The 18657-nt window shown below is 39.0% G+C and overlaps 2 protein-coding genes across 2 annotated transcripts; both read left to right on the forward strand.

Moving 5' to 3' along the window:
* Positions 1-6585: 6585 nt before the first annotated feature.
* Positions 6586-8342, forward strand: LOC101300643 (serine/threonine-protein kinase-like protein At3g51990-like). Its single transcript, XM_004303041.1, has one exon. The coding sequence runs from the start codon at positions 6717-6719 to the stop codon at positions 8193-8195; it is 1479 nt and encodes a 492-aa protein (XP_004303089.1). The 5' UTR covers positions 6586-6716; the 3' UTR covers positions 8196-8342.
* Positions 8343-8570: 228 nt separating this feature from the next.
* On the forward strand, positions 8571-17398 carry LOC101309181 (putative ribonuclease H protein At1g65750-like). The gene is made up of 4 exons (XM_004305358.1): positions 8571-8726; positions 14994-15115; positions 15242-16104; positions 17340-17398. The coding sequence occupies exons 1-4, from the start codon at positions 8571-8573 to the stop codon at positions 17396-17398; spliced, it is 1200 nt and encodes a 399-aa protein (XP_004305406.1).
* The last annotated feature ends 1259 nt before the right edge of the window (positions 17399-18657 follow it).

Below are 18657 nucleotides of genomic sequence, written 5' to 3' on the forward strand. Positions count from 1 at the left end.
AACGAGTATTAACTCTTCTTGTGGATGTGAATATTCAGTGTCTATCGATATTTCTAATATTGAGAGTTTGAGACTGTGGCTAATGACAAACTGAGAAGGTTCTTATGTTGGAGGGTCCAAATGTGGATGACAACTCTACTGGTCCCGAACCCTTTTATGTCGGTGTCTATTTCTGAGAAAATTGTGGATTTGTTAATGCAGCGCGCTATTACACAAGTAGATTAATGCATTACCGAATTGGAATGGGGATAATTGATCGATGTGGATAGGCTAGCCTTCTGGGCTCTCTTCGATCACCTTAAGGGGGAATTTTACCAAATGGTGTCTAGCTAGGTTAAAGTTCTTGGTCCGTTGCATGGCACGTACATGCAGACAGGATGGGTTTTTCTATCAGGGTTACAGAGAATGAGTCCTGACATTCTCTTGAAGACGTACTGATGAAGCACTATAGGACCACAAGCAAAAGGGTGGTGATGATCATGAAAAGGCTCACTACTAATTTCTTTTTTGTTGATTTCGTTCAAAATTTACTTCCTAGATATTGAAGAGAAGGTAAAGGTCATAGGGGGAAACTTTGCTCTTAAGGATAGCAATATTTGATGCTACAATGATCGGCAAATACACGATGAGTGAAAACAAAGTGATGATGGAAATTTAACAAATAACATCAAGATATTTTGTACTTGCAGGAAAAAATACAACCATTAGGTCGATCTTGATGTGTTAGATCAAGGAATGATAAGCTCTCTAGTGGAATGAGAGGTGCTAATGGCTGAAGCCATTACTGGTTTTAAGCTAATATGGAGACCGGGACATATAGCAAAAGGAGTAGGGGGAGATGTTCATGTGTCTGAGCTTTTGGCGCTAGAGCTTTCTTTTTCACCTGTACCGGAGTTGCTCACCTGAATGGGGTTATAATAGTCTCGCTGGCAAGAAAGAGAAAGGTGAGTTGTCATATAGGCTCAAGGAACAAATGGAAGGTTGAGGATGTCAGGCCACATAGAAGTTGGGTGTCGCTAATTCAGGTCCGAAGAAAGCGAACAAAATGAGCTTTGGAGCGCGTAGGGTGTTATTGGCTTTAACTGATGGTATTGCATTTGGTTCTATTGTTGGTGGAACGCTGAGTGGTCGGTTCTAGTTACCTTTGGTTCTCCCTCTTAGGAAGCCTACGCTGCGTAGTCGGGCTTTAGTTTTTTTTTTTTTTTTTTTTTCAATAAGTCAGATGATTCTGACAGGTACGGATTATTGATCATGATGCCTAATTTAGGTTTTCAATATTAAGATAACTTAAGTATTTAGGTTATTTTGCATAATTCGATATTTATGTAGCCCGTGAGGGTGGACTATGTTCATTTTGTATTTCTATATTTCCTTTGATCAAAAAGTGACTTTGCGTAAAACAAAAATAATAATAAATAAATAAAAAAGAGCTAACGAGTATATGAAGTAATAATTGATGAAATTAATGAATGAAATGTCTCTTTCGAAGAAAGATATGGTTCACATAATTGTTATCTAGATTTGAATTATTTTCACTAAACAATCTAATCAAGACATCAAGTAGACAATTTACAAAAGTAAGAAGGACCGAAACTCTCTCTAAGGTTTTACGAGCAAGGCAGCGGCGGTACTTCATACATTGCTCCCATCCACTAAGGACACCTTCCGGGGTCGTGTTTCTAGTGCATAGGGGAGGCCTCCGGGTCTCGTTCTAGTGACAGCTTCGAGTTCGGTGGGCACTATGGTTTGGGCTAGTGAGATCAGCGTTTGGGACATGTCTGGGGGGTCTCTCTTTGGTGGTTGAGGGCGGTCGTGATTGAAATCGGCACAGCCTAGGAGAAGGTTTTAGCCCTTGGTGCTTAGCGGCGGTGACAGGCAACGATATCTATGAAGGGTCCCAAAGTCGAAAAGCCAGCGAATGGAATAGGTGGTAAGTGTCCCGGTCGGGAAGTTTGTCACCGGACTGAACTGAACGAGAGAGGGGATGAGATTGGTTGGGCCTTAGTCAGCTGGGCTACAGTTATGTAGCCTGGTAGGCTGAGCCCTTGGGCCTCCCCTTTTCTTTTCTCTTTTTTAATTTGGTTTGGGCCTACGTCGAGCTCTGAGGAGAGGGGTGACAGATCCCTATGTAACCTTATCGAAGAGTCTGCCCCTTTTTTTGATGGAAAGGTACACCGAAATGGTCTTAGGCCTTGATTCATTGAGCTGCGGTAATTTGGTTAGTTATGTAGGTTATTGCTTTCTTGGCCAAAATAAAGTCCTCTTGTGTACATTAGTTTTTTTTTAGTTAGTTTTCTTTGTAGTTTTGTAGGCTCTTTGAGTTGTAACGGAGCTTCACTCCCGGTTGACCAACCATTACACTTGTTTTGGAGTTTTACTCCCGCTTGTGAATTGGTCTAGTGAGCATTGTCATGTAATATGGAGTTTGTCTTCAGATATTCTCCTGGCTTGACCTAATAAGGTCGTATGATTGAAATCAAAGGAGTTCGACTCCATTTTCCCCTCAAAAAAGTAGACAATTTTATATAAAATAAAAAGAGGAAAAAAAAGTATTTTCTGCCCTCGTTTTCTCCGAGTTCCTAGATCGAAACCCTAGGTTTAAGTAAAATTACAACGGCGGCCTTGCGGTCTTCTGTTTGCGTGGAGGACGTTCCGGCATCGGGTCCTGAGACGACATGGTGCCGGTTGTGTGGTAAACGGTGGTTTTGGATTGAATATATGCCTTGGTGTTTCTCCTTTATACGGGGTTTAGTGCGCCTAATTTTGGCAGAGCCTCAGCTTTGCCGACAAAGAGGCTTTGGGGTTTGGTCGTTCGACGTTGGTGGTTGAATACGGTGTTAAAGTGGATTTCTTTGCGGAGGTAGTCGGCCTTTGTTTCCTGGGTTTGAGGAGATGGTAGTCGAATTCTGCTTGGGAGTTCTTTGTAGCGACTTAGGGGGTTCTTTGCGACGGCGACATCATGAGCCTCGGGTTTGGACGACCATCAGACTGATTTGGTGGTCCGAGGCTCCGACGACAGTCATCTCAGTTTGGGCTAACTGGGCTAGAGGAGGTAAAGGTTGGGCTTTAGGCCATGGCTTACTGGGCTGCAATTGTGTGGGCTGGTGTGATTGGGCTTTGGGTTTTAATTTTCTCCTTCTTTTCCCATGTAGGCTAAGTTTGTGATTAGGCTTTTTTGGGAGTGACATCTCTAACCTATATGGCTGCTAGTTTGAAACTGTTCAATGATCTGTTGAGTGGAAATGTACACCAATGGAGGTCTTAGGCGTCATACTCTTCAGGATTGTCCGCCTTTTTGGACTTTAGTAGAGAATTTTATAGGTTTTGTTAGTAGTAGTGTTGGATTGTCTGCCTTTTTGGACTTTAGTTTTTTAGCATTTAGTTTGAGTCGAATAAGGGCTCTCTTAGCTTGTAAAAAAGATTTATCTCTCGCTTGACCAGACGTTTCACCGGTCGTATTACCTATGTCAATTAGAACTATTTCCATTAGGGTAAATTCCTCCTATGGTAGTTGAGGTATGGCCAATTAGACATTTGGTACGTGACGTTTAAAAGATGACACTTTGGTACCTCAAGTTATGCTCAATTTGGTACTTTCGTCAACTTTTCAGTTACATATGAAGACAAAATTGACATTTAGGTGCTATTTATAAATATAAACGAAAAAAAAAACATAAGTTTTGTGGGTTGATGACCATTAGTATTGGATATTCATTATTTTCTTAGTCTTTTGGGAGCACATAAACATGAATTAATGTTTTTCGGTTACATAGATTGAATATTACTTAATTTAATTATATGTTTAAGAAATTGTATTTGTGATTTGAACACCACGACTAAATTCATTAAACCATGACACTACCTTCAGTGGATTAATTAGATATAGCTCCATGAAATAGTATGGTAAGTGTTTAGATCACAACGACTAAATTTCTTAATATAAAATTGAGTTATGTGCATCTTAAAAATAAATCGATTGAGTTTAGAACAAAACATTAATCTTATATAATAGATGAAGATTTGTGACTAATACTCATTAAACCACAAAACATATAGTTTTATGTTTTATTTATGAATAGCACCTGAATGTCAATTTTGCCCTCATTTTTAGTTGAAAAGTTAACAAAAGTACCAAACTATCAAACATAGCATAACAAGGTACCAAAGTCAAAATCAGACATGAAAGTTTCCTCTCATCCAGCTTTAGTAGTTACACCAAATAAAGATAAAGAGAGGGTTCCTCTTTCAAACGTCAGGTACCAACTGTTCAATTGGTCATACCTCAGGTACCATAAGAGGAATTTACCCTTTCAAAAAAAAATGAATGAATAACATTTAGTTTTACTGTACTTTAACCTAGAATGGCTGGAGTCAACAAGGAAGTCCAAGTCTCCAAGGCATTGTGCGAACACCCACTTAGACATGATATAGGCTGTTACAAGCAGCTACCAATTCTACCATCAAATTTAATAGTAGCGGACATGGCTAGAAATCCACTTAAGAGAAAACTTAAGCAGCGTCCCAAGAAACGAGTCCATTCCCAGATTTGTCTACGAAGCAGGCGACCATTCATTCACAAACTAGAGATCCCTCAATCCAAACTGGAGATCCAACATTTGCCTAACTCCAAACCTCCAACCGCAATCATGTCCAAAGGTACAACACTTTTGTAAATATTGATATTTTTTTTATAAGAAAACTAAATGGTTACCAAAAAAATCCTCTCAGACAACTTGAGTTTAGATTATCGAATAACAAAACTCTAAATGCAAAAATTTAGTATCCATCTTGCCACACATAACTGTTAGGGAGTTGGTGACCTTCATTTGCCTCTCTAGAGACAAGATTAAGCAAATAAAAAAGTTATTAATGTAAATATTTTTGGGCCAAAAATGTTATTAATGTAAACTTGCATTATTAATCGTTACATTATTTTGGGGGTGTTAAGTTTAGCAGTTCTCATTTATAAACTAGGCATACCTTTAATACTATGCTTGTGCACTAAGTGATTGGATTTAGGAGGGATATCAAAACATCTAATATCAAAGCATCTCTTAATGATAAGGGCCACAAGTTTGTTTTTTTGATCAAATGAAATATCATTCATACGGAAGATGTTATAAGCGGTATGAATAATACAAACAAGGCCACTAACGGACCACTTATAACAAATCTCAGACCGAAAGGCCCGAAAAATTACTTCCTAAAAGAGCTACCAAATCTCTGGTACACCATGAGACAAGAAAATGATCATCAAGACCAGAAGACTCGTCCGACAAACTGCCAACAGAGTTGGTAAGAAAGCGTCGGCATCCCCAATGGGTAGCGGCTCTAACCCCATGCAAAACAACAGCTCGAGTCAACTCCGCCTCCTGATTAGTGAATATACGTGATAATTGTGGGTGTAAACCGTCATCACTATATCAACGGGGCATTGTAATCAGCCCAAGCATGACCACAAATGATCAAAATTATTCAAACACAGATAAACAAAACAAGCAGACACAACAAGCAAATAAACGAGAGATGCAAAAAACCTCCTGGGTCAATGAGACCAGACCCAAAGCTGGAAAGGCCTAAAAGCCCCATCCAAGGCCCAGTCCAAGCCAGCCTTGGCCCAAACCCAAGAGCACTCCAACTTAGTTTTTTTTGAAAGGGGGACATTAATCTATATTGATCAAATGTAGGAAAATAACATAAACACGATCCATCCTCGCGAACTACGTAAAAAGTGAACTATGTGAAACTACTTATAAGCTAAGCAATTCCAATGTCGAAAACCATAACCTTGAAGCACAAAAGTAACCAAGTAACAAGAACTAGAACCTGTCAGCGCCTGCCAACTTATTAAACCAAACCGGAATCACCTTACGCAGAAGGGATCTCCCCGGACTCCAACACCGAATCACTAGAATTGGCAGCGACAGCAGTATCCTCTATAGCTTCTATCACCACCCCAGACTGATCCGCCATCCTTGTAGAGCCACCAGAGCTCTCTCCCATCTCAAGAACATGGCGAGCACCAAAACTCCGCTTCTTAGCTTTCCTAGGGTCCCCAGAGTTAGCTCCTGCCTTCCCTGGCTGCACCTCCATAATTTCCTTCTTGTTCTTGGAGCCAAAAGGTCTTCCACGTTTCTTCTTCTTCACTGGCGAGATCTGGATCCTGCCATCCTTAAAAGCCAAATACATCTCGGGTACAAAAGAAAGGCTCATAGGGGATTACCTCCATAGGAGCATCATCACTCCGAACTCTCTTACCCATTGTAGTGAGGGTTAAGTCAGCACCCCAACTTAGTTGAGGACTTGTTTAAGCCAACTAAACATGGCATAATAAACACCTCAAAGCTATATATGAGCCTAAATAGTTTAGTACAATATGAGAGGAAGGAAGAGAGGAATAAGTTGACAATTACACAACTTACGGACCACTTTTACATTTATACAGTGTCATGTGTTGATGTGTAGAGGACTCTCCTGGATACCAAAATAGGAAGGTGGGCTCTCTGTTTTTGAGTCTCTCCAGTTATTTACAGTGTCTACTTTGTAGAACACCACCACCAACAGAAACCCAAAACTTCCTCAACCAATTTTGCTAGTGGCAACTCCTAACCTCACCTCAAACACCACCCAACACTCTCTCTTACATTTTCTTTTTCTGTTCTTCAATCCCAAAACTCCAAAGTAACAATCTTTTTTCTTCTTCTGAGATTAGAAAAATGGGGTACCTTTCTTGCAAAGCTGAATCTGCTATCTCCGTCGCCAATTCCCAGACCCCATCGTCAGCATCATCATCATCCCATGAGAAACCCATCAAGATCCAACACTTCGATTACAGTGATCTCGTGGCTGCCACCAATGGCTTCTCTGATCAGAAGCTTCTAGGCAGAGGCAGCCATGGCTATGTCTACAAAGCTGTACTCCGTGGCCGCCTTGTTGCCGTCAAGAGACCCTCCAGTGCTCGCTGCCAACTTCCCAGACCCACCTCGGTTTCTGGGCCTGAACCCACCAACGAGGTCGACAACGAGATCGAGATCTTGTCAAAGATTCATAGCCCAAGACTTGTCAATCTTCTTGGGTTCTCCAACGACTCGAAAGATAGGCTGTTGGTGGTGGAGTTCATGAGCAACGGTACTCTCTATGATGTCTTACATTCTTCTAGTACTAATAACAATAAGCCTCCCAGTTGGGGAAGGAGAATTAGATTAGCTTTGCAAACTGCTAAGGCCATTGACACTTTACATTCATCAAACCCACCTGTAATTCATAGAGATATTAAGTCTGCAAATGTTCTTATTGACCGTAGTTACAATGCTCGGTTGGGGGATTTTGGGTTGGCTTTAAGGTGCCATTTGGATGACTATAAGCTCCGGTCAACCCCGCCGGCGGGAACTATGGGGTATTTGGATCCTTGTTATGTGACCCCGGATAATTTGAGCACTAAGACTGATGTGTTTAGTTTTGGGATTTTGTTGTTGGAGATTATAAGTGGGAGGAAGGCTATTGATGTCGGGTTTTCGCCACCTTCAATTGTGGATTGGGCTATTCCGCTTATAAAGAGAGGGAAGCTAATTACTGTTTATGATCCTAGGATTGTGCCTCCTAAAGACCCTGTTGTGAGGAAGCAGCTGGCTGTCATTGCAGCAAAATGTGTGAGGTCTTGTAGGGAGCGGAGGCCGTCGATGAAGGAGGTGGTGGTTTGGCTTACTGGGTTGAGTAAATTGGTCCCTCTGCATTCATGGAATAATTTTAACAATCCATGTACGATGGTGGAGACCATGGGGCAACCGGTTGAATCAAGGGCTTCACAGATGAATTTGAAGCCACATGGGTTCGGAGAAGAGCATTTTGAAAGCATGGAAGCTAAGTTGGCTAGGCAAGCTATGAGGAATTCGAGGAGGGTTTATTCTGATTTGGGGTTTAGTAGCAATTTGATGGAGCTTATGGCTGGTACTGATGAAGAGTCTGAATTTCGGGGTAAGGGAGATGGACACGAGCCCAATTCTAAGCCAGTAAATCGGGTTTCTAGATTTAGCAGTGCAAGATACTTTAGCCGAGGGAGTAATCAGTCAACGCCTAGTAATGGGAGAGAAGTCCCTCATTTGAATCGAAATCATTCATTCGGACAGAGGTCATTTATATGTTCAAAAAGAGATGATACCATTTCGCATGCAAGTGATATCCAGTTTGCTGCATAAATATTATTCAAGTGAATAGAATGAAGGACCTGTAAGCTTTCTGGCTTGCAATTTATACATTGATGTAGAGTTGTTGGTATCTCATTTATTCTTGATTTTGTTACCTGATATCTGTGTATTCATTTATTTGTTAATGTTTTATCAATTGTCATATAACAATGAAGGGTACATTGCTGATGTGCCCCCTGTAGGTTTTATTTTTCATCTGTCCATCTGTTATTGATGTAAATGATATAATGCTTCATTGATGATAATATATTAAGATGATTGAATTTCCATCATTGCTTATGAATATGATATTGCATTTTGGCGCCGGCATATGAGGATAATCTTTTATAGATTTTAGAATATTGATTCTGAAGAGATTCTATAACAATGTCTATGCTGCTGCGAACTGTCTTGTGGGTTGTTCTAATATGTGCAGGTGTTGAAACTAACAGTGTGAATCCTGCTCTAGTTCTGCTTCTTGGTAGAACTACTTTGCAGCGATTCTCTGCTGTCCGAAAGCTTTTTCCTCTCATTGCTCTCACCGTAAGTATCCAAGACAATTATGTTCAGGGCTGAGCTCTAAATGTATATGCCCTGTTAAATGATTGAGCAAAATCAGGAACTTAAGCCTTGTTGAATGCAGAATGCAACCATCTTTTTCTTCCCATTTTTGAGATTTTGATATCGGTTCCACACTCTAGGGTGTGATCGGTAATTCAAGAAACGTTTCCAGGGGAGATGCATATGGTTGTTCATAATTTGTTTTTCGTTTGCTTTGAAGAAGACCCACAGAAACACTTCCCAAACTGGTCATACTAGAAACAAGGGACAAAAGATAAGTGTTGCGTTGTTTCTGATCTTTACATGTAATGTGGTTTCTTGTGAAACAAGATATGATTGAGATGACTATATCAACAGTTCAAAACAAGATATATATTTGCAAGTTGGAACTAGCTGAAAGTATCTACTGGCATCCTCCTGCTATATTGTAGCCAAATGCCATAATGGCATCACGGGCATCCAGATTAGCATGGTTGGTAACCACAGGTGTGTAAGAAACAAGTCCTATGGTTCATATTTAACGAACTATCTTCCAGGTTTTCTATTTCCAATATTTTATCGAGTTGTTGAACGTATCATTGCACCCTTAAATTATTTTGGCGTTGCCGGTCACCAAATAGCAGGAGAAAATACACATGTTTTTTTTTACACATCTTCAGCATTCAAAGTCTCTAAACTAAAATAAGGTAAATCTGTTAGTCTATAAGTCTCCATTTTTCTTCCAAAGCTCGAATGAAAACACAGTTGAAAGCATCACAAACCTGAAATTTTGGTTATATAATGCCCAAATTTGAATATTTGTTTTGCTTCTAGATGGGTTTCACAATAGGTCGACAAAGCAGAATAATTCTACCCGGAATATAATTGGAAATTTCCACTTTAGTCTTTCTTTTCATCTTCTTGTTTGACTGGCTAATAGTATCACACGCTGTTGCTTTGTTTTTCCATCATCAAAGTTGGTCATGCAATCTCGTCTTTAATCTTACACCATCCAGCACCTGTTTACTTTTACTTTTCACTTCTTCATCCCCATCGTGATCTTTCAAGATATTTAACACTACCAATCATTATCACAAGCAACTGGTTTTCTTCCTCTCACTATAAACTTTAACGTTCCAGTAGAATACCAGACTGCAATCGATAAATCTGAGAATTGAGAAAAGGACTTGCATGCTCATGTTGGATTTGTAATTTGTTATTTCTACAGGTGCTCGATCAACTTTGAAGTCACAATACCAAATCGTAACACTCATACTAGAATCGATTCAAACATCTAGAATTTTACTGATCGTGCTTATGCTCTAGTCATAAGAACAGTCTGTTCAAACTGAAGTCGATCACAAACCTAGCTCTATTCTTGCGTAGGCTTTACTATATTAGTACGTCAACTGTATCTCAATCACGTACGCATTATCCGGATCAGAATGAAAAGGACTGCACAAACACCAAGCTAGCTGCACTCAACTGCAGCCAAACAGTCTCTTTACTAACGACAATTCCTTATTTTCTTGCTGTTTGTTTCCCATTTGGAGTCAATAAAACCCAGAAAAGCACAGACAAGTTGAATTGCAATCATCGAAAACCCAAGAAAGGCTCTTCCAAAATTCGGTTTCAAACTCGAAAAAAAACCCTATAAAAGGAACTGTGTCTTTAGCTTTTAGCAGCAAGCAGAAGCAACTATATTCCACTTCCATATGTCAAGGCTTTACAGCTTGCATGTGCTTCTCGATCAGCCACTGCTTTTGAAATTCTGAAATTCGAAGCCTTTTGGTTAATAAGACCAAAAGGTGTATAAATGTTGACGTTTTTAATTGGATACGCCTATATCTTGTTGCCTAGTGTTTGGCATACTTGATCTTTTGGCCTTGATGAGATCAATTGGTTCACTTCCAACTACTTGCCTACTTAGAACTTCCAAATATAATGATGGTGAATCCGGGTGTTTTCACGTGAGAAACCGAGATCGGGCCAAACCGATATTCAAGATCAACTATTTGGTTCGATTTTCAAATTGTAAAATCCAAACCGGCCTAAATTGATACGGGGTACGGGGTTCAATTCGGTTTTCAAAATGAACATTCAAACCGAACAGATGCTTCCTAAATTCGATTCGGTCTTGAATTTTGTTCTGTCTAATTGGTTTTCAGAAAATTCTATCTAGATGGTTGGACAAGTTGATACAATTAGCGCTAAACAACCCTATCGCCTCTCATTATTTTCAAAGACAAATAATGTGTTTGTGCAACATCAACACAAATAATCAAGGGAGCTGAAATTCACACTAATTCACACTTCAAGAATTACAATCTACACTCCCTTTCAATTTTCTAATAATATCTTATCTCCACTCACTTTTCACTTTCTTAAAATCGAAAGGGAGTGGATTGAAATGTGTAGATCCCATAATCATATCAATCTCCATCTCTCCATCTACCATGACTTAAAAACGAGCAACAAAATCAGTCAAAGGTTTGAACGGAAAAAGGAATATAACTGAAAAGAAGAATAGTATTTCATCATCATCAATGCGAGAACTTTGAGAGCTGTTAAGATATCAATCTCACCATGGAAGTACTTGTAATGGAGATGGAAATAAGAAACAACCACACCTAGTATTGGACCAAAATCTATGCCAATTTTATCGTAGAGTTTTCATCTTCAGCATGAGAAAATTACACAAATACAAAATGTCACTCAAGTTTATACACAACTCGAGCACTCAAATTTATACCTAACATAAGCCCTTGTATCCGACAAGAGACTTTTTGTAGTTTGTACGTACACCCTCATCTCAAAAAGGTTAATTAAAAACTTGATTAATGATTACCAAAAGAATAAACCCAACGGAGGAGCCCAAGAAGGACCAAATACAAATAGACTTAGGAAAGTTACCACTCAGCTCAGTCCACATGGATTACATCATCTCCTAAAGAACTCACAAAGTTAGCCCGCCAAAGAGCATCTTGAGTGGATACGTCTTTTGACAGGTGGAGACTATAACGGCAAGAAATGACATAATCAACCATCTCCAGCATAAATGTCAAATCCTACATGGACCTACGTTGGCATACAACCCATCTCTTTCAAATTTGACAACGCTCTCAACCACTGTCAAATTTTTTTTCTCGCTCTTTCTTTGTAATCCCTTCGTTCTCTTTCTCTGTTCTCATCTTTCTTTCCTAAATCAAATCGATTTAACCCAACCAAGACTATAGCTATAAATCCATTATCTTTCCCACTAAATCAAGTTTGATCTTCTCATCTCTATCACAATCAACTTCCTCAGCAAAATCTCATCTAAATAATAGATTGAGTTTGTAATCAGAAGATTAGTACTGAATCAAACATGGGTACATAGAACTTACCCAGCCATCAGAAATTGAGATGTAGATGTTCTCTTCTTTTCCTCCAAGCTTCTGATGTTTGTTTTTGTAGAAAATCAAAAGAAATAGGAAGTCGAGATTGGGCAGAAGTTTGATTTGGAGAAAAGAAGATAATGTATTTGGATAGAAGAAGAAGAAGAAGAGGTGGAGAGATCTGGGCACGTTTGATCTGGGTTGTTTGATTTGGAGTGAGAAGTCATCGACAGTTAGATACATAAGGATCATATTTTTGTTATTTGACCTATCAAAAAATACATATCCATTGGAGACAAATTCTGCAAAAATGACAATGTCACGTCACATGTCAAATTTGAATTTGAAACAAAACAAATGACATCTCCATTGGCAATTCTAGATGTCGCAGCCAGTAGCCAAGATGTCGCAACCGATTTAAAAGGATGAGGGCAGAGAAACCGCTGCTAGTAAAATTCCTATACTAAAATATTGTCAAAACCAATGCTAATGAAAGAATGGAACTAACACCACACATTAGCTTTCTCCCTAAAGAGACTTAAGAAAAAAAAAAAAAAAAAAAAAAAGGAACAAACTCACCAAATTAGAGACAAAAACCGGTAACAAAGAGAAAATACCAATAAGTGAATTTTTTTTGGGGGGGGTAGCTGGGGTGAAACACCCACGCTTGAGCACCCATAAGTTTTTAGGTAAGTGGCCGATCTCATTTAGAGAGGTGACTTTATTTGGTAATGGAGGGGAATTAGTGTGAGGTAGTGGGTAAGAGGAATCATGAAGGTTTCCCAATATAAAAATGTTTTTGGATAAAGAAAAAGGAACCAATTCCTCTAGGACTGAACATACGGCAGTAAAATCACTAGATTCACCACAAGAACAGGTTTAATACCACCATAGAAGGTGTAAGAGGAACAAAAAAAAAATGAAAGCGAGAGACAGAGAACATAAGAGCCCAAGAAGAAACATAGCAAATATAGAGAAGGAACCAACCCTAACTGGCTCAACCTTGGAGATAGGAACACCAAGTTCTTCCAAACACAGACAAATATGAGGAAAAGAAGCAACAAAATTGTGAAACTAAAGAATGAAGTGGGTGGCTGGGCAACTTCAAGAGAGGAAATTTCTGATATTTTAATCAAGGATTTTAAGAGAAGATTTCAGAAAAAAAGAGTCTGCCTCAAATGACAATATTGCTTCCAACTTCATTAACATTATTAACCCATGTATTAATGAGTCTGATAATGAGTCGCTCATGAAACAGGTATCTGAAGAAGAAATTTGAGATGCTGTAAATTCAATTGGGGCTCTTAAAGCACCAAGGCCTGATGGTTTACATGCAGTATTCTATCAAAATTACTGGGATGATGTCAAAGGTATCATAATTCCTATGATAAAGGAGTTTTTCTTATTGAACAAGCCTCTAGATCTTATTAACAATACTAATATTGTCTTGATCCCAAAAAATGAAAACCCGGAACAAGTCACCGACTTTAGACCAATTAGTTTATGTAATGTCTCTTACAAAATAATTACAAAAATAATTGTAAAAAGGTTAAGACCTTTATTGGAAAAATGCATTTCAAGGAATCAAGGCGCATTTGCTCCAAGTAGAGTTATACAAGATAATATCTTGATTGCTCATGAACTTTTTTCTAATTTCCAAAGGAAGAAAGGGCAAACTGGCTCTATGACTGTGAAGCTTGACTTGGAAAAGGCTTATGACTACTTGTGTTGGGACTATATAGCCAAATGCCTTAAAAGATATGGCTTCCATCACAACTGGATTAATTTGATCATGGACTGTATTTCTTCTGTATCCTTTTCAATTTTAATTAATGGCAGTGCTGAAGGCTGGTTCAAGCCTACAAGAGGTATTCGCCAAGGTGACCCTCTTTCCCCCTATATCTTTATTCTTGCTATGGAACCTTTGATTAGACATTTAAATGCTTTAGCTGCTAATCACAAAGCTCAGGTTGGCATCTTATCCTCACCTCAAGGTTTTAGAATTTCCAATTTAATGTTTGCCGATGATTGCCTCATTTTTGGAAAAGCAACTAAAAGAGCTGCTAGAAACATAGCTGATGTTCTAACAAAATTCTCTTTGGCCTCTGGGCAGAAAATCAATTATCATAAATCTTCTCTTTATTTTTCGCCTAAAACTTCTAATGCCCTCAAGTTGGAGATTGTGAACATTCTCAATATCCAACAAAAGTGTACAATTGGCAGGTACTTAGGTATCCATAATGTTATTTTCTGGAAGGATCCTGTTAATACTAAGGAGCTGCTCTTGAAAATTTCAAATAAGTTAGCTGGTTGGAAAAAAGGTACATTGTCCAGAGCAGGTAGACTTACTCTTATTAATTCTAATCTCTCTGGAATGTCTAATCATGTAATGTCTTGCTTTAAATGCTCTAAAAAGATTACAAAAGCTATTGACAAGCAGGTTAGGAATTTCTTTTGGGGTTCTAACACACAGTGTCCTTCAGTGAGCTGGGAGAAAATCTGCACCCCAAAGAATGTGGGAGGCTTGGGAATCAGACCTTCTGCTTTCTTCAACAATGCAGCAATTGCTAAAATAGCCTGGAAGCTAATAAATGACCATGAGAATTGGCTCTCTCAAATCTTGAGGAAGAAATACTTGAGAAAAGTTTCTTTTTTCGAAGCAAAAAAGAAGCAAACAGGTTCTCTAGCCTGGAAAGGCATTCTTGATGCGAGGAATCTTATCCTTAAAGGGATGAGATGAATAGTTGGAAATGGTGAAAATATTAAGTTTTGGACTTTCAACTAGGCTTATGAATTCCCCCTTTTGAATCTGATCCAAATTAATGATAGAAATGCTATTGATTTGAATGAAACAGTGGCTGATTACATTTTTAATGGTTGTTGGAATATGCAGAAGCTGTTACAGGTACTCGATCAAGAAACTGTTAAGCAGATTACTGGAATACCAATTCCTGTCTCTAACCAACGTGATGAGTGCATATGGGGCCCCGCAACCGATGGCAGATTCTCCATCAAGTCGGCATCTTGGCTTCAATATCAAAATTTGGAAAAACATCAGCAAAGTGACCTTATTAACAAGGTATGGAAACTGGATGTCCCTCCTAAAGCTAAATTATTTGGATGGTTATTACTGTGAGGCAGGTTAAAAACAACAGATAGGTTATCAAAATTTGGGTATATTGATGATAACAGCTGTCCATTGTGTGACAACGACAATGAAACTGCTGATCACCTATTTGGTCATTGTGACTTCACTACTGAGGTTTTCAGGCTTGTAGGAATCAGTGCTCCTATGGACTGGCACAAAGGATATTTAAAGGTCCTTCGAGAAATGTTTATTAACCAACCGTATGATAAGTTTCTTTTTGCAAAGGTCCTTATCATATATTGGCAGATATGGAAAGCAAGAAATGACACCATATTCAGAGATGTGATTACCACCGCTACTAATGTTGTAGCAACTGCTGCCTTTCATTTTAATGAAACTGCCTTGTACAAGGCTGTTGTTGGGGGAGGTATTTCTCAAACCACTCCTTCCACCATAAGGTGGCTACCCCCTCACAACAACTTCATCAAGATTAATTTTGATGGTTCTGTTCAAGGAAGATCAGCTGTAGGAGGTTTCGTTTTTAGAAACAGTGATGGGAACGTGATTCTTGCTGCTGCAAAGGGTTTAGGAAGTACTACTATTCCAACAGCTGAAGCCACGGCTCTGAGAGATAATCTTGTCAAAGCTAGAGACCGAGGCTATATGAATGTCCAAGTGGAAGGTGACTCGAAGCTGGTGATTGATGCCATCAATGGGAAATTATCCCCTCCTTGGAGATTGCAGAAGATTGTCCAAGATATTCGGACTATTGCTACCTCTTTCTCCTCAGTTTGCTTTAACCATGTATACAGAGAGGCAAACTTTGTGGCAGATGCTTTTGCAAATGAAGGCCACCAACTCCCGAATGGTCGTGAGTGGCAAGATGGATACTCAGCAGCTGTTGCTAAAGCGCTCGGTAATGTTTTTAGTTCGTATCAAAAAAAAAACCCTAAACAACTCGGAAGCCATCAATCTAGATCCAGAGAGATCTCTATCTAGGCAAGAAGAGGGTTGATATTTCTCTGATTTGTTTTCGATCTCTATTTTTGAGAGAGAGAGAGAGAGAGATTAAAAACTTGACCTGCATATATATGCTCATAGGGTATCAATATGCTCCATAGTTATACACACCCTTTAACACAACACCCCCTACCTTCTACATCTTAAGAGTTGTTTTCTAGCCTTACTTGCCTATACAAGGCAGGTTCGACATGAGCCAAAAGTCCTAAATGAGACCAAAGCCCACACAAACTTCATCTATTTTATAACATTAATGAAAGCATCTACAACACTTCATCAACGCTCATTCATGGGTCAACCAGCTGTCACCCTCGTTAGCTCCGATGAAGACTAAAAGATAAATACCAGAGCTTAACCATGCATTTACACCCAATGCATGCACTTGATTATGTACCAAATGATGCATGAGTTATCACCATAAATGGGCAAACCATTAGTATCATGCACACAAGATGTTAGTAGCCTAGTACTGCCCTCAAGATACTGCTTGCGATTCATATAACAATGGTATTAGTAGTCCTTAAAGGAATTTATGATTAACCAGTTTGCAAAATCTTTGTATTATTGACTTTAAGTATCAAGTGTTTACTAGTAATGGAAACCTTGACCGTGCCTTATTTAGCGATTAGGGCAAAAGAAGCGTGCGTGAAACCTATAGTTGAAACGAAAGTTAAAGATGATCTGCTTAATAGTCACATCGAAGAGGAATGGTCAGGCCTACACATGAGATTTTCAGTTCAGGATCAACTTCAAAGCGTAATGTCCATTTAGTTTTTCTTTATAATTTAATTATATTTATAATAAAAAAAAATTCAGTTTACCCCCCAAATCTTTAATGTCAAAATCAGTTCAGTCCTGTAACTTTTTTTTAAATCAATGCGCCTCTTCAACTTTTGTAAACACATCAGTCGGTCCAATTTTTGGATTCCCCTCGAAATGTGACGTCACCGAAGCCGTTGGAACTAACAAGGGGACCCATAATTCAGCTTTATCCCCTCATTTTAAACGAAATGTCTGAAATTCCCTCATTGTTTTTTATTCATTTTGCCAAATAGATGTATTTTTTTATCTTCTTTAATATATTTTGTCAAATTGGCTATTTTAAAGCTGAATGATGGGTTCCCTTGTCAGTTCCAACAACTTTGGTGACGTCATATTTCGAGAGGAATTCAAAAATTGGACCCGACTAATGTGTTTATGGAAGTTGAAAGGGCGAACTAATTTTAAAAAAAAGTTGCAGAACTAAACTGATTTTGGCAACAAAGATTTAGGGGGTAAACTGAATTTAATTCTAATAAAAATTACGATCTAAAGCTGTAAACTCACAATCTAGCAACATAGCAACAAAAACATGTAATATCAGAAAATATCTAAATTATAATAAAAAATATCTATATAATATCTAAATTATATATATATACGGAAACGATGTGGAGCGCACATCCGTAGTACACACGAAGCTCCGTTCGCCACCGTCCGGCGTCGACAACGGCGCGCCTCAACCCCAGCGGACTCCAGCAGCGTCCCCGATCACTTTCCCTCCCCGGCGATCCCCGGCAAGGCCGCCGAATTCCAGTTTCCGGCGATATCGACTTTATTTGAAGTTTTGGGTGATCTCGCCGAAAAACTGGAATTCGGCGGACTCGCCGGGGAGAGAAAGTGATCGGGGACGCTGTTGGAGTCCGCTGGGGTGGAAGCGCGCCGTCATCGGCGCCGGACGGTGGCGAACGGAGCTCCGTGCGTACTTACGCACGTGCGCTTTATATCGTAGTAATATGGACAAGTATGGATCGTTCTAGCCGGGGAAACCAAAGGGCGATCGAAAGAAGAGAAATCAAACAACTTATAAACAAGTATTCACATATATACATCGAAATATTGGGGGGTTTGAGATTGATTAATTCTAACAAATAATCTACTGAAAATTAAACCTAAGATTATTATATACAAGTGATCAACATACTCATGCAACACATAACACGAAAAACCATCAAGAACACATAACAACTTCATGCAAGGCCGGGCAGCAACGTTCAAATTATCCTAGACTCTAACCAATTCCGATTCTAATTAGAGCCTTTGCGGTTATCTAACTGTTAAGACTCCTCAAGTATTTAGAACCATCTTTGCGCTTGATCCTAAACATGAATGCTAACTCATTTAAAGACACGTTGCGTAGAGATTAAACAAGAAAACACTTTAGCACACGAGTCAATCGGAAACATGATCTAAGGCATGGCGTCACTCATCCTATTAGCATGCAAATTATCAGAATTATATCCGCCCTAAGTTAATAACAGAGACCAAGACAACTTTGCGTATGAATTGATCCAAAATTATTATGGTAGATGAAACCGCACCTTAAGGACAACCATGGCCAAGGCAGCCTCAAGGATTGATTTAGATGCACGAATTCATGATAATTAATCAATTAGAAATCAAAAACACA

The sequence above is a fragment of the Fragaria vesca genome, linkage group LG6 (assembly GCF_000184155.1).
Source record: "Fragaria vesca subsp. vesca linkage group LG6, FraVesHawaii_1.0, whole genome shotgun sequence".
In the NCBI taxonomy this organism is placed as follows: Eukaryota; Viridiplantae; Streptophyta; class Magnoliopsida; order Rosales; family Rosaceae; genus Fragaria; species Fragaria vesca.

Bases quoted from the DNA above. Each gene is read 5' to 3' on its own strand.
- LOC101300643 (XM_004303041.1), top strand. From the start codon at position 6,717: ATGGGGTACCTTTCTTGCAAAGCTGAATCTGCTATCTCCGTCGCCAAT.
- LOC101309181 (XM_004305358.1), top strand. From the start codon at position 8,571: ATGTCTATGCTGCTGCGAACTGTCTTGTGGGTTGTTCTAATATGTGCA. The intron at 15,116-15,241 runs GTCGGCATCTTG...ACTGTGAGGCAG, and splicing joins GATGGCAGATTCTCCATCAA to GTTAAAAACAACAGATAGGT. The intron at 16,105-17,339 runs GTAATGTTTTTA...TTCCCTTGTCAG, and splicing joins AGCTGTTGCTAAAGCGCTCG to TTCCAACAACTTTGGTGACG.